This window comes from Cupressus sempervirens, chromosome 5, assembly GCF_028749045.1.
Source record: "Cupressus sempervirens isolate cs-2001-9-10 chromosome 5, ASM2874904v1, whole genome shotgun sequence".
Taxonomy (NCBI): Eukaryota; Viridiplantae; Streptophyta; class Pinopsida; order Cupressales; family Cupressaceae; genus Cupressus; species Cupressus sempervirens.
The window spans coordinates 363,622,493-363,649,363 of record NC_143122.1 but is presented as its reverse complement, the minus strand read 5'-3'; the positions used below and the strand labels follow the sequence as shown (position 1 = coordinate 363,649,363).

At 37.4% G+C, this 26,871-nt stretch overlaps 1 protein-coding gene across 31 annotated transcripts in view; it reads right to left on the bottom strand.

Annotated features, from left to right (window-relative positions):
• Positions 1 to 26,871, bottom strand: part of LOC149556241 (uncharacterized) — a 123,927-nt gene that overhangs the window by 26,340 nt on the left and 70,716 nt on the right. For 17 of the 31 annotated variants that reach the window (XM_089830403.1, XM_089830423.1, XM_089830397.1 and 14 more), the window contains one exon: positions 25,662 to 26,210. In XM_089830403.1, coding sequence (XP_089686529.1) covers positions 25,662 to 26,210 — 549 coding nt within the window. Of the gene's footprint in view, positions 1 to 25,661; positions 26,275 to 26,871 lie in introns of all 31 variants that reach the window. The other 14 variants (XM_089830395.1, XM_089830422.1, XM_089830396.1 and 11 more) reach the window with 1 other exon arrangement.

Sequence of the window (26,871 nt, the reverse complement as noted above, 5' to 3'; positions counted from 1 at the left end):
ATTACTATCTAGCCATGTATCAACAAGGGGTTTCAATCCCTTGCTCTTCTCAAGAGGCAATTCTTCAAGCATCACTTCCAGGACATCCCATCCAAGATGCCACTTCTCGATGCCCTCGTTCAACCCACTATTCTTTACAACTTTCTAGTTTGGTGGCTTTCACTTGTAGGGTATGACTTGGCTTCCTTTAAGTGGGTTTGAATTCTCCTTCGACAGTTTATTAGATGTAGATTGTCTACGTATAGCAATATTGTTCTTACAGAGTTTGTGGCCCACCCCCTTGAGCTCAAGGCTATTTTTGACCCCATTTGGTACTTACACCGTCTTATGGCTTTGTTGATTCTGGCATTGATCGTTGGAGGTATCCCTACTTCGCCTATTGCTCCTTCGAGTCCTTTGTGCTTTTGGTTGCTTCCTCTAGTCGCCCTTGTCGTTGGTTTTCTCATGATGCAACCATTCTAGATACTATTAGGTTTGAGATTGATTATCTTCCCCCATTCCAATACTCTTTAGATGTCGCTCTCCACCTCCCTCCCCCAGCAGAAGCTGAGCGGGTACATTAGGGATGATATTCACAGGCAGTACTTTCAAAGTTGGGTCAACCCCCACAAAGGTCTTCACCCAAAGATGGCATTCTATATTGAGCACTTTCTAGAGCTTTCAGGAGGAGGTCATTTGTTAGTGGGATCACTCTTTTCAACGTCACTTGTGCCCTTCGTCCAATTAACTCATTACCTCATTGTTTCTTGGGACTATGTGTGGCACCAAAAGGCATCTTACTTTGCCTTCTCATTCCAGGTCTATCTTAGTTTGTCGTCTCATTCCAGATCTATGAGAACATGCAGATCTTACTCGTTGATATCCACTCCACCTAGTCGAGTAGGCCACCTCCAAAGGTAACATTCAAAATGGATTCCCATCGTCAATTTTGTACCCTTAGTGAGGTGGAGTCTAAAGAGCACTTTTATCTTTCGTTGTCCTATTTTACTATATAAGATCAAACGCAATTTCTACTATCTTTTCAAGGAGGTCTGGTATCTCTTCTTCAATTTCACGGAGCAAAGATGTGTTGCTCTTTAGCTGCAGGAGGTCATTTGTCAATGGGATCACTCTTTTCAACGCCACTTGTGCCCTTCGTCCAATTAACTCATTACCTCATTGTTTCTTGGGACTATGTGTGGCACCAAAAGGCATCTTACTTTGCCTTCTCATTCTAGGTCTATATTAGTTTGCCTTCTCATTCCAGGTCTATGCGAACATGTAGATCTTACTCGCACATATCCACTCCACCTAGTCGGGTGGGCCACCTCCAAAGGTGGCATTCAAATTGGATTCACACCATCTCCATGCTGAGACTGACCACCAGTTAGATAGGTGTGACAAGATTTGTCAATTTTGTACTCTCTGTGAGGTGGAGTCCAAAGAGCACTTTTATCTTTCATTGTCTTATTTACTATATAAGATCAAAGGCATGTTCTACTATCTTTTCAAGGAGGTCCAGTATCTCTCCTCCTTCAAGTACATAGAGCAAAGATGAATTGTTGTTTATCTACAGGAGGTCATTTGTAAGTGGGATCACTCTTTTCAATGCCACTTGTGCCCTTCCTCCAATTAACTCATTACCTCCATGGGATTTTGTGTGGCACCAAAAGGCATCTCACTTTGGCTTCTCATTCTAGGTCTATGAGAACCTGCAAATCTTACTCGTCGATATCCACTCCACCTAGACAAATAGGCCACCTCCAAAGGTAGCATCAACAACACCATCCCACTAGCGCTTGTACAAATTATCCTTTGATTTTGAGTTTTTACATTGTCTCCTTTGTTCCCTAGTCTATTTTGGTGGCTTGCGATTGTCCTATCACCCCTTCCACCCTCCTCATGTTTCACAAGCTCCTACTTTCTCTTTCTTTCTTTTTGTTGCTCTATGTTTTCTGGTCACTGTTTGGTGCTACTATTGTTTGTTGTTCTCTTGTTTGGCTCTCCAATCCCATTGACCCATTTGTGGTCAAACATTGGATATTAATAAAATTTATCTTTATCTTTATCTTATATGGTTGTTCAAATGCCAGGTGTTATTTGTTCTTGTTGATCATGTTATGCTATACTATCCAAGCTTCCACAAAGATCATTGAGCATGTAATATGGTAGGTTCTAAAACATTAATATTTTTTGCTGCCACTATTATGTACAGAGAAAGTTCAATTTGTTTAAAAGATTTAACCATGTTATAAAATGTAAACTCTCACAAAAAGAAAAAAAATAAAATTCAAGCGATAAGAACCATTAAGAAATGTGTGGATGCAACAATATATAGATATGAACATTCTAATGCTTGAAATTGATTATTACATATGATTTAGCCAATTTATATTGTTATATATACCCGGTTGGACTCTTGCTTGTGAAAACATAAGAAATCTTGATTAAAATGAAAAACAATTTCATTTAATACTCAGTTCTACAATCTCTAAAAATGAGTGCAAAGGCATGCATTGCCAAGATGATAATTCTACAATAAGCAGTAGGATAGGAAAGACATACCATCTTGCACTTCAAGCTTTTAATTGCATATAGAATACTCATTCTAAAACCTCACAGAACAAAATGCTTAAAATGTTTCTATTTGCCAAAACGAACTTCACAATTTTCTTCCAAACCTTCAAAATATAGTTACAAGTGTAGGTAGAATCCCTGTTAAGAAAATGATTGCGTAGTGGGAAGAGCACTAGTAATTGGCAGGGGGTCCAATAATTGCTATGTTTTTGTCATAGTGACCCCCCAATAACCGCTCAATTTTTGTCACTTAAATAATCTCACACATGCCAATAAAAGCTCACTTAGTGTACCAATACTTGATCATTTTTTAGCTTTTTTCATTCACAATGGGCCCATTTGTGCACCTCTACTGGAGATTTGTGGACCACTATTAGGATAAATGTGCACCATGATTGAACATTTGTCCAAAAGTACCAATGATTTTGGGGGAGTGAATCCTAGCGAACAAGGGGTCCACTTTCAAGCAGCACCTTAAAATGGCCACTTTTTGACCATTCAAGGTTTGAGGGTCTCTAAAAGACAAACATGAATGCCAGAAGCTGAAATCTTAGCTTTTAGCGAGAAATCCGACATGGCACTTACGATCTACAAGTGTGCGACATTAGGGTGCCCTTGTATCAGATCTCTTCACCTAATCACTGAATATATAAATGGCTTCTCTCAAAAGGAACTATAAACAAAAGTAGAAAAACAACTACTTGATAAAATCCAATCTTGAACAATAAAAGCTGTTGATAAGAACAGCTAAAATCTACATTGTAATGCATTTATCTAAATTAGATTCGCTTATAGTACTGCTACAAGTGATTAAGAATTAAAACTGACATATAAAATACTTACATTGATACATATGGTTTAGAAGTAGTAGTGTATTGATTTTTAATAATTGAACTAGCATATAAATATTTGCACTAAACCCCATAAGAAGAGCTTTAAACACCACCATTTGCCAACGTCAATTTTTTTCTTCCAAATACTATGTAGAGGTCAAAATAAAGTTGCAGAAAGTATGGTGCAGAATCCTAGTCTAGTAAAATGCTTCTATTATATGGACTAAACTGCCAAAAAGTATTTGAAACAAATAAAGTCGCATTGGCGGCTAAATATTGAACTGGATCTTCCACAACAAATGCGATTGATAAAAACAAGCAAATCCTACAGTTTTAAATTTTAATGCATTTGGCTCCTCACTCAAGAAGAATCTAAACTCTCACTATTCAGTGTCCACTGTTAAACTCCTTCAATCCAAAAGGAAGAAACAATTTGCATATATACATAGCTTTACTTACTAAAGGTCAAAAGATATAACACTCTAAAAAATTAATAAGTAGGAGATATTTTCCAGAGCAAGTCAAACTACATAGTTGAATTCTGTTATCACAATTCTTAAACATTTTACCAGTGATGACTATGCTACATGCTAACATTATGTTCTGAGAATTACTAATCATGCAAATTTGACATATATTCCACAGATCTTTGCAAACTTCAATTTTGTCAAATCAACACAAAATCTTACACAACCCTTTTGCTTCTCTACATTAAGTCCACCAATTTTTCTGGTTAAAATTTCTTAATTTTGACCATCTTAAAATCAGTTAAGCCCTATCCGTAAAGCAAAATAAATTAAAACATTGGTTGTTTTACTCAGGGATATGCTTAAAGAAATAACTGCTTGAAAAGTTTATAAAAACCCTGGGGCAAATCAACTACAAGGAAGCATTATATCTTACACAATATTTTTACAAATTACACATCAAAACTTAAATTTTTCTATTAATATTTAACTTTTTTTATGGTTATTCTATGTCTGAGTTTCCTCTCAATATAGAATTGATAAACAAAGATACTGGTGTGAAGCAGGTATACAAAGAAATAGCTCCCAATTTTTAACGTACAAACTATAGTGATGTGTCCACCTTATAGAATTCAAGTTTGTAATGTTAGACAATTTTCTTTCAAGATTAGGAAAATTTATCAAATCTAGGCAAATTAGACTCTTCTAAATAACCCAATTTGGGAGGAGAAATGGAAAAAAAGAGCCAAATGGCACCAAAATATAGCCACTAAAAAATTCTCTAGTATATCTGTTGGTCCCAACAGGTACTGAGAGAGGGTGGTGAATCAATACCATCCACAAAACTGGTTATTTTTCTTACTGTACCAACTAACCGTGTTACAACCCACTTTGCAACTAGTATCACAATAAATGTTGTAATATAAAAACAAGTAAACTCAAACACAAAAGCATTCATCCAGCTGACACAGATATTTTATATTTTGGAAAACCTCGATGTGAGGATGTAAACCACACTGGGGATAATATGCCCACTATCCCTTATAATGCCTGTAAAGGGGTGCCCTGTTAGGAGCTACAAGTGTTTTTTTTGGAAGCACAACTTGTTGGGAATGCCTACAACATGTTAAAAGCCTATGAAAGCTACCTAGTTAGAGGATTAACAAGTCTCCTTCTAAGAGACACCTTGTAGTGCCTCTACCATTCTATTCATGTAAGTCATCCTAATGGGTGCAACTTTGACGCTCTTCCTTTATGAATGAGCGTGTTAGGACCTGTGAGTGGTCAACACCCTTGCGGTGATTAGATTTATGTTATTGTATCAGTTGGACTGATTATGCTTATGGCTGATTTATGAGATTATGATATACTAGATGGGTTCACTGAGGTTTGTGCCAGTGGGTACCTGGATTGATTTGGTATCACGATGTTGTTTCGTGATTACCTTGAAATGTGAACAATGGTTGCACTACGTATTATTGTCCTACTACACTTGACTAGGTTCCTGTATTAGTGGTTAGTCATGTATTTGACCATATACACTTACGTGTTTTAAGTGTCTTTTTACGTTGTTTAACAACTATTATTGATTCCATTATTTACTACTTAAATAACTAAAAATGAATTGCCCATGTTGGATTCATTGGTTATCGTGCTATAGATAAGTACCTTGTGCATTTCAGTAATTTGTGCAAAATGGGCTATTTAAATGATTATGTAAATGAAATTAATTAGATGCTTTAATTACGTGAAATAATTGATGCTTCTACTATTATTGTTGTACATCTACACTTAATTGTGTTCGTTTATTGTGCAGGACTTATATCCCCAGTAGTGGCACACGCAGTTATTGATCAAACCTTTCGTGATGAGCCGATATCGTCCCTGTAAGGGTGATGTATCTTTATTGTTATTTTAATCCTTCGATAATTGGTAAATCCGGATTCATAATGCATTATGTGATTAGACTTGCGAGCATGTCTATGCATTTAGGATTTCTCCAAACCCTCTTGTGAGAAATCAGTATTTTGCTCATTGCAGGAGGTTGGCTCAGCAAATCGTTGCGAGGTCAATCTCGTTGGATTTGTTTCATGATTGCTCTGCTATGCCGATGGTTTCATCCGATTCGGCGTCCCCATCATTTTATAGTGGTATTTCTCGCTTTGCCCTCTTGGCTGCGAGGTAGGGCTTTTGGGTTTTATTGGTTTTACTCCGTTTCAACTTCTGTTTCGTGTTGCTAAATGTTAGGGAGTGAAAAACTAGTATTCCCCTCCATTTTTATGCATTCATATCACCCGGTTGGATGGGCGTGAGCATAATTTCTATTTCATAGGAAATTAGAAATACAAGTTTATGCGTTGTTATGTTGCCAATTTTTACGTGGTTGCTTGGAAGTCAAATTTTATTTGATATTCCTTAGTTTGGGACTATTTCATTGTTGGGTTTTCGATTTTGTCGAATTCCAAGATGTTTTAGTTTTGGTTGTTTTGGCATTGTCTCATTTTGCGTGTCATTAGGGTTTTCGCCCATTTCTTTGTTTGGCTTATTTAGAGATTTGAACTTGTAGCCCTCACCTTAAAGATTAGGATCGTGGAATCAAAATGGTTATAGGACATTCCGGAGTATTTTATTTCCTAATCTGAACTCTAGTTTCCATGGTGCATTTTGTGGACTTGTGTCTTTTGCCGAAATTTTTGGATTGAGAATCCGAGCCTATTTGGTGAATTTTATTGGACCCTTGGTCTTGTGACCCTATTCTTGGGTTGGCATTTCAATTTCATTGTTACCCGAGAACTTTGAGTTTTTGGCTTTTTATTGTTGCCTCAGTTTGTATGTCACCCATATTTTGTTGGGATTTTGGCAGTCTCCTTGGATAGTGGAAATGGATTCTATTCCATGTTTCCTTGCATGTTATGTTGTTATTTCATGGACACTAGGATTCGTGTAGAATCCATACTCCCAGATTTAGGCTAGTTGAGTGAGTTCATGATGTATGGTTTTGTTGCATCATTGGGATTTGTGTCGAATCCATACTCCCAAATATAGATCGATTGAGTGATCTTGATAAACTTGGTATTTTTATTGTTTCTCATCCAACCCTTGTTGTTTATGATCTTCGTGTAGTTGGTGTGCCCACAAACGAGCACATGAGCATGCACTTGTCGAGTTCTTGCGAGACTCGAACTCCCGGTTGCTTTCGGTTGAGTTATGTTCATTGGAGTTGGGTTGGGAGACTGCATTGCCTACAGGCACTCATTGTGTGATGAGCATGGGTATGCAGGCTAGACAAGTGGAGGGGCTTCTCTCGTAACCCCGAGTCATGTTCCCGACAAGGTTGACGTGAATAAGTTTCTAATAAGTGATAACTAAATGAAGTAATGGGTAATAAAACTAAGATAATAAAAGAGAATGCGTGTACGGGTTTTCCAAGGGCGAATGGTTGTATGGGTTTACCAAGGACATAGTGTGATGGCCTCCCGAGGGAGTCCCGAGGGGGAGTTTTCGCATGATATTTAGCTTGGGAGTCCCAAGCGATTTACTTTCCACTATAGTCCCTACATAGTGGACCTATAGAGCGTCTGACCAGGACCTATTGTATTGCATTGTCTCATGATCTTGGTTTCAGTCCTCTGTACTATTAGTCGTGAGTGTTAGTCATGGATGATTGCATTGTGTATGTGGTCAGATCATTATCTCCATTAGCACGACAAGAGTGGGCCTACGAGTACCACATGGTTGGGAGGCATAGCTACCTATACCACTGTTGGGGAGCAATGTACAGAGATGGTCTATTTCCAGTTTGAGGCCAATGTTGGGTATTCACTTGGTACTTTGGTGTATTTGGAGTATGTTCTTCAGTGATTTATGTTTTACATTGAATGCATTTGATATCATGTTTAGATGATGATTAGTATGTTACTTGATGCATTCCTTTATCATGGTATTGTATCATATTGCTAGATGATGTTTCTTATCATTCCTTGGATTAGTGATGCTCTTGGTAGATTAGCATGTTGGATATACTTGTTCTTATGATGTAATTTGTTGGTTATTGATAAGCATAATCTCATGAAACAACTCCAACTATCTTGTTGGAAATTTGAGATTCATACTCGAGGGATGGTTAGGGCCTTTGAGGTCTCAAGATGCCATTATGGTTGGGAGGAAACGAGCACAGTTGTTTTTAGTTTGGTGCCTCTTTGCTTGTGCTTTCCTTCTTGAGATAGTTGATTTATGCACATGTATGTTCATTGTGATGTTGTTTTCTGCATGATTACATTAGATGCTATGGATTAGAGGTTGTGGATTAGATGTTAGAGATATTTGATCTACTTTATGCTTTTGATTGCTTGAGCCTTGAGATTTGTATTTCCAATACTCCCCGATGTGTAGGATTTATTTTTATTGTACTTTCTTGTTATGTGTTTTATCTTGTTGTCAGCCCTTTTTGCATCGAAGTGCACTTCCTCACACAAGGAAAGCATTCTCTTGCGCAGGCCATGGTAGATGGTCACACGGCAGTGCGTTCTCTAATGCTTGGCGTTTGCTCATGCGAAATAGTAATGTCCCCATGGCCAAGTTCTCTCACACAATCGAGTGTTCCCTCGCACAAGGAGTGAAACTTGCTCGCATGAGCACGTGTTCACTCAAGTGAGTCTAGCATGCTATACTTCTTCGCGCGACACAAAAGGAGTATTTCCGTGCACCTTCGAGAAATGAGATTTAAAGTTTTGGATACCCTATTGGGTTGCACACCTTCCTAGATCTTGACAGTTCGAATATAAAGTATATCTTGTATGTTTGACTTTTATATTTGGTTAATGAATGCGTTGGTAAGTAGTGACACTTGGAGATCGTTGGTTGATTGGACTATTTGGTTTAGTTTTTCGTTGTGATCTTTGTAATCCATTGTATGTTGATGTTTGTTGCCCAAGTTTCAGTTCATATCTTTTTGCTTTAGGGTTTTGAGTCAAGTCAAGTGTCAATGTCTTGAGTCCGAGTCTAGATTGCCCATAGGATGGCCTTTCTTTTCATCATTCCTTTGAGCTAACCTAATGCAAGAAATCATATAAGCAATGAACCAATCCAATGGCTAGATGATTAGGTTTTGGAGGGTTTGTTATGTGTTTCTCAAATCAGAAGAAAGTTGTTTTGATACTCTAATGCTTTGATCAAGTGTTCATGGTGAAGACAGGATGCATCTAAGAAGATTGCAAACATATTCAGAAACAAATGGCAGCAAAGAATATGAGGATCAAGGTTAAAGACAATATGCAGATCGTGAGAATGAGCTACAAGAAGGATTAGTTGAATTTGACGTAGAATGAACACTAAAAGATGCAAAAATGGTGAAAGAATGTGGTTAAAGGTGGTATGACTCTCCTTGAAATTAAATCGACAGCACATATTTGATCCAACTGTCTATGTTGCAAAGTTGACAAGTCAAATGGCTCAAGGATTAAATTCAGATCGTCAAATGAAGATCAAATCAAAGGATGATATTTTAAGATGAAATTATAAGTACTCAACAATGCATCTCCTCAGTTGTCAGATCTTAGAAAGATCCACGGTCGTCGTTATGTCGCTATAAAAAGTTGTTTGATCATTATTCATAGCAACATAGCAACAAAACATGTGTACTTGTGGGCCATTTCCTTTTGCAGCTGGTACAGTGTCAAACGAGGCGACAAGTGTCTTTATTTGATTGGTTCTATACGAGACAGAGTCAGGGTTATTAAGATTTTATTTTCATCGTTGATCTCTAGATCAATCGATGGTCGTTGCTATATCATTATAAAAAGTTGCTCGACTATTATTCATAGCGACATAACAACATAGCAACATGTGTACTGTTGGGCCCATCACATTCCACGAGACACAGTCAAAACCTAGTCACCAAGTGCCACAAAGCAAAGAAGGTCAATGTCGAATTCTCCAAGCAATGAAATTGTGCCACCTGTTTGCCACAGTGCGCATAGCTAGAAAGTGGGCCCACAGTGCAGAGCAAAACAGAGACAACATCTTTTATTGCCACCATCAAATCAAAAAGAGATCTATGCTTGTTATGTCGCAATAGAAAGTTTCCTGAACGTTAATTATAGCGACATAACGACGATTCGACACTTGTACCTAGGTGGACCCAAGGAGAAAGTCATAAAGGGAAATGGCTGGGTTTTAATCGTGATCGTTGGTTTAAGATTGACAACCAAAATTCAAAATCGTTGTGGCCATTGAGATACAAATTATACAGATTTGGCGCCAACAACAAAATACGAAGGAAACAAAGAATTTAACAAGGTTTTCTGAAGGCACATGAAGATGAATGGTTTCCAAGTGTTCTTAGAGGTGTCATGAGATCATTACATCGCCGGAAATGATGTCACACGTCTATACCATGTTGAAGATTAGATATTTTTCATGTATTATTCATATTTTCTTTCTATTTTGTGACTGTTGATCTACCAGAACTGAGGGATGACAAAAAACTATAAATATAATTTCTTTTGATAATACAAAGGTCGGCAAACTTGACGGTGAATTGGTCTGTAATTCCATTTACCTTATTTTCTTGTCATGTTTTGTGGCCCATGCATAGAGTAGCTTTGCACTAAGAGTTGAAAGACAATCACCTATGATTCTATGAATAATCAGATGAATTCCATTTCATTTTGATCATTGCACTCTACAGTATAGTGATTCCATTTACTTTCTTCATATATGGTTTTGTTTCTTCTCTTAGTTTCATAACATGTTAGATAGTTTCATTGGGAAATGAAAGATAAACATGTATGAATCTATTAGTTATTGGTTGGATTCCATTTCATTCAAGGCTAATAGTGAAAGCAATTCCATTTGCCCTCATGTACATATCTTCTTCATTCCTCTTCTGCATTTAGATGAGGAATCTGCATTTAAAATAGAAGGGTTAGAAATCTCGAGATAATCTACTACAGTCATTCCATTAAGTGTGATAGGTTATTCAAATCCATCTTACCTGAATTGTTTGTGCCTACAAACAATTTGGTTACCCTTTACTACTCTCAAGTTAAGAGCTTATAATGTCAAAACTTCTGATCTCATAAAAACACATTCATTGCATATCATTGCAAATCATAAGGGGGTTGTACCTAGTAATTCAAAGGGCAGTGTTATACACTGACCTATTTGTTGGTAAACATCCTTTTGTCTCTCCAAATATTGGGTATCAAAGAGTCAGGTTATAAAATCTAATAGGAGGACAAACTGTTTACCAACAATGTTGTATGTATCCATGCTTAATACCTTTAAAAAAAATGTATTGGCTTTCATTTGTCCTTGTTCCAATGATTTTCAGGCGAGATATGACACACCTTGTTAAAGAATTTGTACAATAAGCTTATTAATGAAGCTTGCCTTGTTAAGAGCTTACAAATAGACACAATGATAAGAAAGCATTCTAAGTGTTTTGACCTTTAAACGTATCACTGGCTTGCCATGTAGATCTTTGTCCAGTTTCCTTGAAGATGTCATGATCTTCCCTCTTGCTAGGTGAGTGCTTTGTTCTTCGTTCTCACCTCTCTCTTGGCTGCCTGCAACACCCTGTCGTTGTTCTCTCCTTACTCTACTACCCTTTCTTCTACTAAATTCCTCAACTTTTTGCTCTCTATTCTCTTCTTCTATAGTAATGACTCTTACGACAACTCTCTCTTCACAACAACCTCCTTCAATCTGATTTTTTTGTTACATATATCCTTCTATCGATGCTAGGGCACAGTTATCCATGACCAAATTGTCCCACTTAATCTTGAATTCAAAATTTGAATTCCATGCTAGCTTTGTCCACAAAAGACCCGAGAACCCTACACCTTAGGATCTAGACTTGTAGCCTTGCCAGCCTTTTGTGAACCAATGGTGGCATGTCGTCCTTGCCTACTTGCGCCATTTTGCTTTTACGTTCTGTCACATTGGTGGTGACTTGTCACATTGATGACTTGGATCAACAATTATCCATATTTGACTTATTGTGCCAACTATTAGAAACTACAATTGAGACAATTGTTATGTTGTCATTGACGTCAAACTTAATTGGTAAGATAGTTTGCTATTTGATTATAGTGTCATATCAAGGATTGATGAAGAGGATTTGAGAAGATCGACATAACAAAAGCACCTAGAGAAATGGTTGAGTTATGAGAGGAATTACAATCGGCACTTGATTAGTTGGACTTTGACAAGATAAAGTGATTGTTTAAATCATGCTACAAGTGAAGAAGACAATTGTATTGAAGCCTTGAAGAAGCGATCAAAGATTGACCAAATACATAGGCTTGACCGAGCAAGACAGTGGAAGAGTATGAAACTTGAAGTGTATGCCGAGTGATGCTAGCGTCGATCGAGTTCCAGTATGTGCCAAGCAAATTTAGTGTCAACTGACCATCAATGTTGACTAAACGTTAATATATGTGCCGAACAGAAAGGTTAGTAGCGACCAAGTAACCTAGTGATGACTGAGTGTCAAAACACAGTGTTGGCCGAGGGACAACATTTAACAGTTTATGACGAAATCGTGATTTCCAACTAACAGTTGATTTCTTGGAATATGTAAAACGTGTGGAAGATAAGGATGGATGACTTGGAGCATTTAATTCGAGGAAAACCATGTTTGAAAAATTCTATGCAAGGATTCTAAGCGAAGTTTGGAGAAGTTCCTAGAAGAGAGAAAAGGAGACGAAAAGTTTCGATGAATCTAACCAAACCCTAATATCTACGATGGTGTTTAAGCAGCAAAAGATCAGAATTACCTATTTAAGGAGGTACAAGGGCTAACCTAATGTGGTTGAAGCAGTTGTTGACACTATTGATTGGCGAACTTAAGCTAGAGGCTAAGAAGATTTGTGAAGAGTCGAAGTGTGATTGCTTGAAGGAGTGCCAAGCAGATCAGAGACTGCGATGACAATGAAGGCCAGTTAGTGGATCAGCATGTGAACCGAATTGTTATTTGTATTTGCAAAGTGAGTTGTATTTGTTAGATGAAACCTACTGTTACTTTCTAATCATTATATCAGTATTGAATTCCTTTAATCAAGATTGACCTAACATTCATACGAAAATTCTTTAATCAAGGTGGCATTCTAATGGAATGTTCTTAGGTCCTCTAAAAAGGCCACTCCTAACAGGGTGATTAAATTCTCTACAAGGTCACATTTAACAATGTGTTTTGTAACCTTTAACAGCATTAGTTCCTAACAGAGTTCATTTTAGAAGAGTGAAAGATTGGTAACATGTTACTGGTGGTTTTTCCCAAATTCCCAAATTGGGTTTCCACATTAAATCCTAGTGTCAACTTGTGTGGATATTATTTGTGATGATTTACTGTCAATGTTTTACATTCTGCAAGTTTGTTATTATAAGGACAATGGACAGCTAGTTGATGTTTTCGATAATCTACTATTGAGGCCAAGCTAATGGATGTTTAGATCTGGATTAGTCGAAGTGTTTACTTGTTCAATTGGTACATCTAGACCTTGGATAACTGATTCACCCCCACAGTTATTCTAGATATTCTAACACCAACATGGGTGTGCTAGAGTGTATGCTGGTGTGTCTAATGACCAGTAACTGTGGACTTCCTTCTCCTTCTTCCTCTAACCGGTTGTCACACATTTTGCTAATCAAATGCTTTTTTCCATCAATGACAACATATAATACTTATTTCATTCTTCATGTCAAGGATGCATGCAGGATCAACATTATCCTTTGTCCAACAATATTATAAATAAATGTCCTCAAATTCAAAATTGCATACCATTGAAGATTTTGGATTGTGGGAACAATGGAGGGCAAAACGATAGGGGAGCAGAAAGGTTGGTGAGAAACCAAAGGCGAGGGATTGATGCTCATGTGGCAGAATTAGACAGAAGAGGGCGTTCTCACGCAAATGGTGGATGTGGCGGTGACCATGGCACAAGGCAACACTCGAAAGGCAATGCAGGTCGGGATCATGTAAATAATCAAGATGCAGTCCAAGATGATGCGTGAATGTTGGTCATGTTTTGCAAGTTTTTGTGAAGAATGTATACACTGGTCCGAACTGATGTAGAGTGGTAATACTCATTTTGTCTGTCTCTGATGAGTATTCAGGGGTACAACATTTTCTTACTTGGGGTATTTTTGTCTGTGTATAGCCATGGCTAGTAGATACAGGAGGTTGGACTGTTTTCTCTGCACAATTCATGGGGACTGCTCTGATTTTTAGAAATGATAAACATTTGTAAATCCATATTTAAAATATTAATAAAATATACAGAAATTTCCCGATCAAAAAAAGCAAAATAATATTATAAATAAATACAAAAATAACTACCAAATCAAATCAGTTTACCAAACATATTGTTTGTGATAAATAAGATTTAAATTTTGTTAGCCAAAAGATTTGCCATGATTTGGTGTTCAGAAATTTGTAGTCATTAAAAAACAGCCCAACGTTTAGTCTTAACCTGTTTCATGATCTAGTAAATCACATATAAGCACTAATTAGAGCAACAAGATTTTGATATATGCACTTTGAAAACATCAGAGCATGAAGCTATATAAAAATTTTGATGATGTTAAATTACCTACCAACCAAACCCTAGAAAGTCAAAGAATAATAGAAGTTTCCCTATTAATAAAAATCGAAGAGTGAAAATATTGCTTAATGCAGAACACTTATTGAAGGACTGTTGTTATGTAAGGATCTAGAAATCGCCATGTTGGAAATAGAAAGGGAATCTGCAATTGTGGTAAATGCAGTAAGAAATGGTTCAATCCCCAATTGGAGACTCAGTGCATTACTTGAAAGAGCCATGGAGCTACTGGAGTATTTTGAGCTCACTATCGACCATGCTTACAAGGCTGCCAACAAGGATGCTGAAAACATGGCCAATGTGATGGCAGACGGATTTATAATGGGAAAATATTACCTAAGCATTAAAACCCACCAGCAAGGAAAAGTTTAAAGCTGTTGATGTCAATTGGGAATGGACACTCAAGTAGAAAGTCACCTCACATATTAATGAGGCAATAACATGGTGAAAGAATCCTACCTCCATCAGAGGTCTCAGTAACTATGACAACAGTGACCTCTCAAAGCATCAGGGAAATGGCCCTATGGAATAATGATGAGAAATTTCTGACATACCACTTGACTGTTCAAGAAAACAACCTGGAGAGCAAATCACAAAAAAAATCGTAAGGACAGATGACAACACTTCCTGTCAGATGGTGGCGTTATGTACAGATATGGCATTGTTCCTACCGTCTACAGCACAGATGGTGAATTTTTTGAAGATTTAACATAAGGTTAAAATGCAGCCTATGTCTAATCAACTCAAACCCATAGAAAGTGAATTATGGCTCATTAAATGACTGCTCTCTGCAAGCTAGCCCAACCAGGTAACATTTAGGCTATAAATAGCACTCAAGCTCTATTCGAGATGCTTCTGCATGCATGGATACTCCTATTAGGCTCAAAAGCACTCGGAGACAAATGTCCTTCCTAGAACATATCTCAGCCCATACGCTAGATGCTATATGCCATCCGTCCACCATCTTGACTATGGAAACCATCAGGATGCTCTTAGGCAAGGACTTCTTGACCTTTACCAACCAGTATAGGTTCAACACAATATCTGATCCCTGTTCTTAGCACCACTACTAAACATTACTGAAGAAAAATGCAGGCACTGTTGCTGCTCTGACTTGTCTTCAAGGATGATCTTTTTGTTGACAACATTGACCTGGTGGTACTAGCTGAACCAGGTGTCAAGTTGCCATGGCCAGATGACACTCCTAAATCCTTTGAGTCAGACACAAAGGTAACCTGTCAGCCCTTCATCTTCAGGCTGGCTAAGCAAGGTTTAGAGCAACATCGCGGATGGGTGCAGGTCGGCAAAGAGATTGTACACAAGGCAATGATCATTGGGCATGATGGGTTTCCTTGGTTAAAGAGTTTCGCCACTATGGTAAGTTCTGAAGCCTTATACAAAGGCACTTAACAAGTGTTAATGGAGCTGTGGTCTAGTTTGGCTTTTTATGTTTGAAAGCTGTCCCTAGGTAGCCAAATGATGCAATGGGTCTCTGCTGTATGGAGAGCTTGTTTTGGTATTTTGATATATGGTCTTGGTCCTAGGTTTCCATATGGAGAAGTCACTATACTGCTATCTGGGTTTCAATCTAATTAGTAGTAGGTCTACTGGTAATGTTCAGCAAAGCTGTTTTTCTGTAGATGCAGAATTTGCAGAATGTGTATATGCAGAATATGCATATGTGAAGACAGTGGTGCCAGAACAATGCTAATGATACTCTACATGGTACATGGCTGTCTGTATTTTTGCTCCAGTCTACTCAGCTCCTCAAGTGTCTCTGTCCTGGCCACGGGTGGCCTTAAATGTAAATGGACGGTCATTTTGTCTCATGGGTGGGATCACTACTCGAATCTCCTGCAAAACTCTATGCAATAATCTTTTATAATATTAATATATTTTCACAGCCAGGCTGCACATTACCAATTTAAAAAATGTATCCAAAGAGTGAAAACACAGAATACATAAGCAACAAAAAGAAAGAAAATAACAATTATGCAGTTACAGAAGACAGGCAACAGAAAACAGAGCAAGTTTAAACTTTTAAAATTAAAAAACATAGTGAATGCGAAAAATTTCAGAAGCAGTGTTCAATAAAAGAGATGTTACAGTTGAAACAAGGCTCAACGAACTTCAAAGATGAAGTCTGAAATTTGTCGCATATTCAAGGGTTAAAAGAAGTTTGATCAGATTTGCTAACAAATTTGTATTTAAACAGATGTATTTTTATTTTTATTTTTGAGTCTTTCTGTTGGCTGCTTTGTCTGGCACAGACAGGAAAGAGCGTTTAAGCCAACGCGAGGGTTTAAGCCGACACACGAACAGGAAAGAGGGTTCACAGCAATCTGCCCAGTCAATGAATGGTACCTTCTATATATTCACCAACAGAACAACGTTGACTTTGATGACTCATTCATCGCTTCCGTTTAATTTACTGTCGTCTACATTTGCAGTCAGCCTTCATTGGGCTTCCATGAATATTTTATGCAGGTTCTCCACGATCTCCCATCGGTAGTTAACAAGCCCCGACAGACATTTCTAAAAAAATTATTTCATTTTTAGGCATTGGTGGTTTATTATGTTTATAATGAGGTTTATGATATTATTAGAATGGATGTAATTTTTATTTCATTATAAGTAGTAAAATATTTTTTTATTAAAAACTCATTAATGTTTAATATATATTTTATCTTATTTTTTTATTAATACAAAATCTTAATATTTTGTATGTTTATCTATTATTATTATCTTATTTATTATAATTACTTATATATAATATAGATTTTAGTTAAAAAACGGCGAGAGAGCGGGAAGTGGAAGGCTATGGCAGTTGGAGGCAACGGCTACCTGGTTATGGCAGAGGAAATCAGATAAGGCAAGAAGACTTCTGCTCAGGTTTCCGTCGACACGAGGGAAGGATTTATGGGCAGCAAGCTGGACCCAAATGGCCTTTCAACCGATATGATATTAACCAGAGGTCGATGCCCGATTTCCAGCGAAATGATCAGTTTCATCCTCCATAAAGAAGACCAGTTAGGTGGAATGAGAGGAAATGGAGAAATCAGACCCAAGGAAAACAACCGCTCTACAGGAAGTTTGACAGATTTGATTTTACACAGATTGCCCACAAGTTTTATCCGCCTAAAATGCAGCAACAAACGGGAGAACTAGCAAAAGAGACAGTCAAAGACACACCCCAAAACCCTGATGAGCATATCACTTACGAGGTAATGTCCATTGTGCACATTGATAATGAGAAATGGCAAGAATCAGTAGGGGTTTTAAAAAAGAAGGCTTTCTTTTTTAAATGGTTACGCCCTTGGCCCTCTGTAAGAACTATAAGGTTAGGATGTAAAGCCATATGGGGGAAGATTGTAGACTGAAAACCCTAACAAATGGCTTTTACATAGGTCTGGCACCAAGTAAATCTGACAAATGGGAAATTTTAAATAATGGCCCATATCTTTTAGAAGGAAAAGGCATGTATATGAAGGATTGGGAACCAAATTTTGATCCAGGCAAAGAAAAGTTGCAGACTTTCCCTTTATGGATTAATCTCTATAACTTACCAACGGAATACTAGGGGGAGGAGGTTTTGACAGAGACTGGGAACACGATTGGATCTTATGTAAGAGCAGAAGAAGTGCTGAACATAAAGGATTCCTCTTCTCACCCAACGATTCTAGTCGATGTGAAGGAGGGGAACCCATGCCCAGACTTTATCACTCTTAGCACAGAAAATGGAGTGTGGAAACAGCCTGTAGAGGTATGGGAAGGGGATGAGAACTCAATCCCTGAAGAAGCCTTACAGAACAGTATATTTGCAAAAGGGAAAAGGCTAGAGGTGGATAGACTCTTAGAGATTTTGAAATGGAAGGAAGACCAGAGGGAGAAAGAGAACAGCACTCTTTTAAATTCTCATCTAAACAATCCCTGCGAAAATCAGCAGCAGCCCCCAACAAAAAAGACAGCAAAGACAGAGGCAGTTAATGAGGTAACATAAGTCAGAATGCATGAGGATAAAGTGCTTTCTACTCAACTGGTGACAGAAACCCCTCTCGAGCAATGGGATGCAAACAGGGAAGAGGTTTTAAACATGAGGAGTGGGGAGCAAGGCAAAGAGTCACATGAACAAGTCACTGCCTCACCCTCAATGACATTGGTGTGTGAAGAGAACAAAGTGACAGCCCAGCCTGAGTTTCTAATATCAGAAGACTGTGAAGAACATATTATGGAAACACCCTTGAAGATGCAAGATCAAGGTAGGAAGACTTCAATAGAATAGGAAAACCAAATTTTCAAGGATATAGAAATGTCTCCTAATAGGAATTTGAATGATTCTTTTGAGGAAACTATGGATAGTGGTAGCTTGAAAGAAGGAGAAGATTCATCTTAGGAGACTCCGGAAGAGAAAGACAATTTACATGATCTTGGCCTTTTTGAATGCCTAGGCTTTCAGGAGGAAAGATCAATAGAACAAACAAGTTCAAAAAAGAAGAAACAAAATGTGGGGAGCAAAAAGAAAAGGGGCCCCAAATCTTATCAGATTAATGTTGGAGGTGGCAGGCAATGATGCAAGCCAATCTAAAATTTTGAGATTGGGAAAAGGTTTAGCCTTTTCCCGGGCGCCATGAAAACCTTATCATGGAATGTCAGGGGCTGCAATGCTCCTGACAAGATTCGGTTGATCAAAAGATGTCTTGATCAATCGAAACCGGACTTGGTGCTGCTACAGCAAACGAAGATAAAGGAGGACTTTTCTTTTTTCAAAAACAAATTCAAAAGATGGGAGTGCTTACTGTCAGGAGCCCAAGGAGCTTCAAGAGGTATGGCTATTTTATGGAAACCGGATATTTTAGAAATTACTGATGTTTTCTTGGATAGTAATTGGCAATGGGTTAGAGTTAATGTAAAACAATTACAATGCTCCTTTTCGGTATTCAATATTTATGGCCCAAATAATAATGCTCAAAAAAGGATCTTATCGCAAACCCTATCCACATAAGTGCAAGATCTCGATAATGATGTGGCAATCCTTGGAGGGGATTTCAATGCAATTCTGAACCCAAGGGACAAAAAGGGTGGGAAAGGATGGATTTTGAAGAGTCAGAAAGATTTTAGTAATTTTGTTAATGACAGTGGTCTAGTGGAAATTAAGTTTAAAAAAGGTGATTTCACATGGACAAATAGAAGGGAGGGTTTTGTGCATATAGCAGAAAAGTTGGACAAGTTTCTTGTGGCCGGAAATTGGGCTTAAGCAAATTGGTCTAGCAAAAATCCTTCCTTATCAAGGTTCAAATCACTTTCCAATATGTTTAAGGATTCAAGACGAAAATACTCCAGACAAGTGTCCTTTCAAATTTGAGGCTATGTGGATGAAAACAGAAGGATTTTCCGACCTTATTACTAAATGGTGGGAAAATGCCCCAATAAGGAAAGGTAATAAAGCTTTCATCTTCTTTAAAAAATTACAATATCTCGAGGAGCAGCTGAAGATTTGGAATAGAGAACATTTTGGTAATATCTTTGATTAAAAAAGGGAGGTAAAGGAGAAACTTAAAATTTTGAGTCTTAAAGTCATTGAAAACAAAATGTTTGAGGAAGACTTTAAGGAGGAGAAAGTGCTTAGGAAGGAATTAGAAGTATGTCTAAGTAAAGAAGAAGTTTACTGGAGAGAAATCTAGAGAAGTGTGGTTAAAGGAGGGGGACAGGAACACTAAATTCTTTCACAATTCAGTAAAAATTCGTAGGGCTAATAATAAAATATATGAGATTCAAAGTGTTGATGGGACACTCATTCAAGATGAAGAAGTAATCAATGTGGAAGCAGTTAATTTCTTCTCTCATAAAGGTCAGCAGACAGTGAAGAATCATTGAGGTAGATGAAGTGTTGAATGTTATCCCAGAAAAGATTATTGCCTCCCAAAATAAAACTTTAATGGAACCAATCAAAGAGAGCGAAGTGGTGGAAGCTCTAAAAGATTTAGGAGGGGACAAAGCCCAAGGCCCAGATGGCTTTCCTGCTATGGTCTTCCAAAAACTGCATTTTATTTTTCAAAAGGATTTATGGGAAGTTGTTGAAGAATCTAGGCAAGGAGGCTTCATCCTGAAAGATTTCAACAATACCTTTATTGCTTTAGTGCCAAAGAAAGAAACACTTGTAACCTTTGAAGACTTTAGACCAATTTCCTTATGTAATACAGTTTATAAGATTATTTCGAAGGTCATGGCAAACAGGCTTAAACAAGTTCTTAGCTCTATTATTTCAGCGGAACAGAGTGATTTCTTACTTGGGAGATCCGTATTTGAAGGGGTAGTAGTAGCACATGAGGTAGTCCACACAATTCGAACCTCAAGAACTCAAAATATGATGGTTAAATTAGATATAAAACAGGCCTATGATGAGGTGGACAGAGGTTTTTCGCTAAATGTTTTAAGAAGGTTTGGTTTTGGTCCGGACTGGTTACAATGGTTAAAGAGCTGCTTATTTACACCATGTTTTTCAGTGCTCATTAATGGAAGCCCCCAAGGTTTTTTTGAACAAGAGAAAGGCATTAGACAAGGGGACCCCTTATACCCCTTTCTTTTCATTATAATGGTAGAAGTATTAGGGAGGCTTATTCATTAACAACGAGAACAAGCTGTTTGGAAAGGAATCAAAATTACAGGGATAGTGGAAGCCTTAACCCACTTACAATTTGTAGATGACACCTTTTTAGCAGGAACAACAAGTTTAGAGGAAGCCAAGAATATGAAGGACACTTTAGAACTTTATGGTAGAATATCAAGACAGTTTATTAACTGGAACAAATCAGAGATTTTTTTCTTCAACACCCCAAATAATATCAGATTTAGAATTACAGGATTATGAACATAAGAGCAGGGATGTTGCCAAACAAATATCTAGGTATTCATTTTTTTGCAGGTAGAAACAGAGCAAAGTTATGGGATAAATTGATAGAGAAATGTCAGAAAAAAATGGAAGGATGGAAAGGGAAATGGTTATCCTCAGCAAGTCGAATCCTAATGCTTCAAACAGTAATCTCAGCCATGCCCATTTTTGCAATGATGTGTTTGGATCTACCCAAGAAAGTAATCCGTATTTTGGAATAGAAAATGAGGAAATTTTTTTGGAATGGATCAAATGAAGGTGACAAAATTCCCCTACTTGCATGGGAAAAAATATGTAGACCCAAGGCAGAAAGGGGTGCTAGAATAAGAAATTGGCAACTAATGAATAAAGCACTGGGAGCAAAATTAATTTGGGCAATGTTTGAGAATTCACAGCTATATTGGGTAAGAATTTTGAAAGGCAAATATCTCGATTCTGAAGAGGCACATAGGATCTTAACAATTCGAGACCCACCAAAAGGTTCAGCTATTTGGAATTTAGGTTCAGCTATTTGGAATTTTATGCTCTCATGCAAACAGCTAATAGTCAAACATATTTCTTAGCGTATTGGGGATGGCAAACTAGCGAAATTTTGGGACGACTCTTGGAATGGGCATAAGGTTTTGGATGAGGAGGTTGTTAATATGGACCTAAAAACATATTTCAAAGAAAAGTGGGGAAATTCAGTAGCTGACTATATGACAGAAAAGGATGGGCTATTAGGGAAGGAATGGTGTTGGAGAGATGTTTCAAATGAAGAATTAACAAAGTCACAAAAACAGCAAATGAAGAACATTTTCAAAGAGAGAATCATCATGGTGAGTCTTAAGCAGGACAAAATAATTTGGTGTGGTTCTCAATCAGGTAATTACTCAGTTAAATTGGGATGCAATATGCTGGCTAAAAAAAATGAGGAGATCTTCACTTCAAAGGATCTATGTTGGGACAAAGACATCCTCTCTAAGGCAGGGGCTTTTGCATGGCTAGCCTACAATGGGAGAATCTTAACAGCGGAAAGACTTAAGCGAATAGGCATCATTGGCCCATCAAGATGTCCTCTATGTGAGAAGAATGAGGAGACTATTGATCATCTTTTGGTTCAATGTCAGTATGCGAAGAAATGTTGGGATACAATGCAATTTAAATTAAGATCGCAAGGTTCTAGAGCTCAAAGTGTCAAAAGGGTAATAATGGATGGATGGCCAAGGGAGCAAAGGAAAACAACACTCTCGAGCATTTGGCAAGCAACTCCATCTCTTATAATGTGGGAACTATGGAATGAACATAATAGAAGAATTTTTGGAGAAGAAAAAGAAACTCTAAGATGCTTAAACAGAATAATTAATGCTATTGAAGAGACAGTTAGTGTCTCAGCTACAAAAAGACAAGCTATGCAAATTCCTTACACTAAAGATGATAGTATATTACAAGCTTCATAGCCAGGGATAAGATTCAAATCTCCCTCAGGGGCTTTAGTAACCAAAAAGAAAAAAGATAAACCAAGGAAAATTGAATGGAAAGTCCCACAGCAGGGTTGGATGAAAGCGAATTTTGATGGAGCAGCTAGTGGCAACCCAAGAATCTTAGGAGTTAGTGTTATTCTAAGAGACAGTAGAGCTCATGTCCTCTTGAAAGGTGCTAAAAACCTACCTACAAGAACCAACAACATAGCAGAATGCCAAGCAGCACTGCTAGCAGTAAGGTTAGCAAGGAAGGAGAGGATTAAAAAATTGCACTTGGAAGGAGATTCTCTTTTAATTGTGCAGGTAATAGCAAAATTGCAAACTAATGCTTGGCATCTTGAGGTTATAATCAATCAAATTATGGCAGAATTAAGTCATTTTGAAGATTTCAAAATTACGCATATTAAACAAGAAGAAAATTCAGATGCAGATATTTTATCCAAATGGGCTCTATCTTTGAGTGATGAAGAAGTTCAAATCAAACATTCAAATAAAAGGGAAAATATAAATTTAAACCCAAATGATGAAGTGATGTAATTAACCACAAAGCGAGCCAATGCAAGGACGCGATAGTCAGAATGACAGATTTGGAAAGATTTATAAAACACTTCAAATCTTTTAAGAAGTGTGCGAGTTTTATTACTCGTGCCGTGACAGGACAAGCTTTTAAGAGGCCGGCAATTACAATGATGAAGTGATAAGAGATGTCGTCAGGAAGAGTGTGAGAGACTCTATAAAACAGAGGAGACATTTATTTTCAATCATAAATTTGCATAAACTTGGTAATTTGTTGCAGGTCCAATGGAACCGACTTTCACTTTTAGAACTTCCAAACAACAAAAAGCGCTTTTTGGGAGTGTTGCAGACCACCGGTTGAAAAAAATGGTGAAGTGTCCTTCAGAGGAAGTTATTCAAGCCATGCAAGAAACATTAGGGTCGTTTTTCCATGAAGCTGAGCATCGCTAGAAATTGCAAGTGGATATAGCTGCCATGATTATGGCATGGGGTTTACATGTAGGTGAGCATGAACAAGTGGTCGCCTGGGTAATGAAGGAGCTCTTTGAGGAAGTTCTATTTCCAAACATGGAAGCCCTACTGGAATGGGCACATCCGGGATGGGCATTTTACTTCAATTAGGGATATGCAAATGAGGAAGAAGGTGCTGAAAAAGGGATATTTCCCTTTGTTAGTTGGCCGCGCAAGCGAATAGATCAAGAAGCTTACACAAATGAGCGTCGCCGTGCATGGCAGGCACTCAAAGGTGCAATATTGGCCAATAATGAATAGAAGAAGAGGGTGACGGTTCCACAGAATTTTCCGAAAGAAAAACGGTCAGCAAGGAACATCCGCCATGCGTGAAGTGTAGAAGAATTGGTGTCAATTTTTGAAAGGGCAAGGACACCCGAGGTTTTAATGAAATCTTTTTGGATGAAGACAGCAATGGGAAGTTTCGAAGCTTTTGTCAACATGTTGGTTTTTTGACGAGCAGGAAGCCTAGAAGAAAAAAGTCCATGCAATAGAGGCTGTTTTGGCTCCAAGGAGATTGTTTGAAGAAGTCCAGATTACGACAGAAGAAGGTGATTGGGGCAAATCGATCCAATGATTCTGGTTTCAGGAGTATCAAGGAGTATGTGAACAAGGTTTTAGAAGTTGCAAGCTTTAAGAAGAAATGACCTGATGTAAATTGGCCTAAAAGAGGCCTTTTATATTTAGAATGTGTAGGAGATATAGTTTCTTGTAAAGGATGGTCCTATAGATAGAAGGAAGGACCCTAGAATTGTGATGTAATTACTACTATTATATTAATAAAATCAAACTTATTACCGACCAAAAAATATATATATAGATTTTAGTTATGTTTTATATTAGTAAAATATTAATATATGGTATGTTCATCTATTATTATTAATTTATTTATTATAATTATTTATATCTTCTATTTTTTTTAAAATTATCTAGGGTAAATTTCATGTCAATTTTTTTCAATTTTTTGGACCTTGCCGAGCTTCATCCGAACTTCATGTTCATTGAATTCGAACTCGAACTCGAACCTTGTGACTTAAGGTTAGAAGTGATTACTGATTTCCCTTCTGACACTTTATCACAAGTTTCAAAAAGCGAAACTTTCATTAAAATAGCAAAATATAGAACATAGCCTTAAAAGCTTCTAGGATGATCCAGAACAGCAAACGTGAAGGCAAAACAATGGTTACCACATCCAGCCAGATGTCATTTCAATTCAGTTCAATTAGGCTTTTTGGGACTGGCTAGAATTGTTGTACAACTCCACAATTAACTGAGTTTTTTTTTTTCAAAATTCTGGATTCCTAAAAACTTTTGAATATTCCAAGCCATTTGATTTTTTCAGGCCTGGTTACTATGGCCAAAACAAGTTCTTATTTTATGAAGTCTTGCGATGGAAAACACTAAAATTTGAATGCAGTACCCATTTAAAAGGGAGAATTGGAGATATCTCCATGTAAATCTTCTTCTCTCTATAATGTTATACAAAAAGCATGACATCCATAAAATTACCAGGCTTTATAACATAGCCTTAAAACTTTAAGGATAACCCAGGATAACAAACATGAAGCCTAACCAGGGTTTTATTTACAAAAATTTACAATTGCCTATTGTTTTCATATTTCCATTTACCATATACACAAATAATTTAGACGCCTTCAATCTCAAAATTTTCTTTTGCAGGCAATTAAATAAAGAAACCATGAAATTAAAGGTTTTACATTTTATAAACCTATAAATCATCTACAAATCAACTATGATATTAGGTAAAAAAATTTCCACTATCCAAACTATAAAAACTAATCTTAAATAAATAGGATTTTTACCTTGGGGGATTCACTTGTGCTTCCTAGATTCTTAACATTCTCAACAATTTCCTCTGGATACCGACAGTCTGCTTCTAGAGCCAAATTCTCTTTCATCTGAATCCTGGCTAATGTAGCTTGTTCTCTCTCCTCACGCCTACTTTTGTAGTTCTCCAAGGCTACTTCAATATTTCTTTGGGCTTCCTCACTCAACTCACCCTGATGAAAGACACCCTCTGTAGCCATCGCTTCTTTAATCAATCTATGTTTATAGGTAGTTTCCTGCTTATCACACTTTTTTTTTACATCTAACCTCTCCCTCCTCAAAGCATTTTCATTTGCTCTTTTTGATCTTTGGGGCCACTTTCCAGACCGTTGCTTGCCTCTCAAACGCCCAGAAACAGGACCTGCATCATGATATCTTTCCCTGTGCCTGTTTAACTCAAAAAGACTCCATTTTGATGTCCTTCCAAGGCATGGATGAAGGCAACAGACATATTTGTCGCGGACTCCACTCTCTTTCTTGATCCCATACCCTTCATGTGCCATGACTATAGGAACAAGCATTTTCTGCATCAAAAAACACGAAAAAGTTGAAGCAGGAGATGCATAACCAGATGTGGTACAATTGATCCTGCACATAAGTTGAAATATATTGCTTGAGATACTAAGTACATGCTCAGTTCCAGATAAAACAGCTCTAACGTTCTGAAATCGTGCAGGTAAATATTGGAGATTGTAATCCACACTCAATTTCATAGGATTTATTTAGCTAAAAGAGTTCTGACTCAGATTGCCTCTATTGATTATTCTTCCAATTAAACATGAATTTATTGCAAGAAATGTTTTAAAAGCTTTCTTCAATCTGCATTGTAGCATACACCTGCAAGAATTTAACGTATATCAACAGTCAATATGCACATTAACATTTACTAGTAAATGTTAAATAAAACAATCTCTTCCGAAGAGTTTAAAATTTTTTACACTTCCAATTAAGGGTTGGCAAGAAATGAGCCTGTATTGACAGCCTGTGCAAGCCGATAAGCCTACAGTAATTCACTAGTTAAAGGAACTGTCACAAAAACAAGCACTGGGTATATGCATGATGATACATTCCCCAGAAGGTGACTAATGGCCAGTATCTATCTATAATTCAATTCAAGCTAGCTTATGACTTCTGTATATCAAGAAGAATGTTGGATCCCCAACCACTCTTAACCAGTCCAGATAT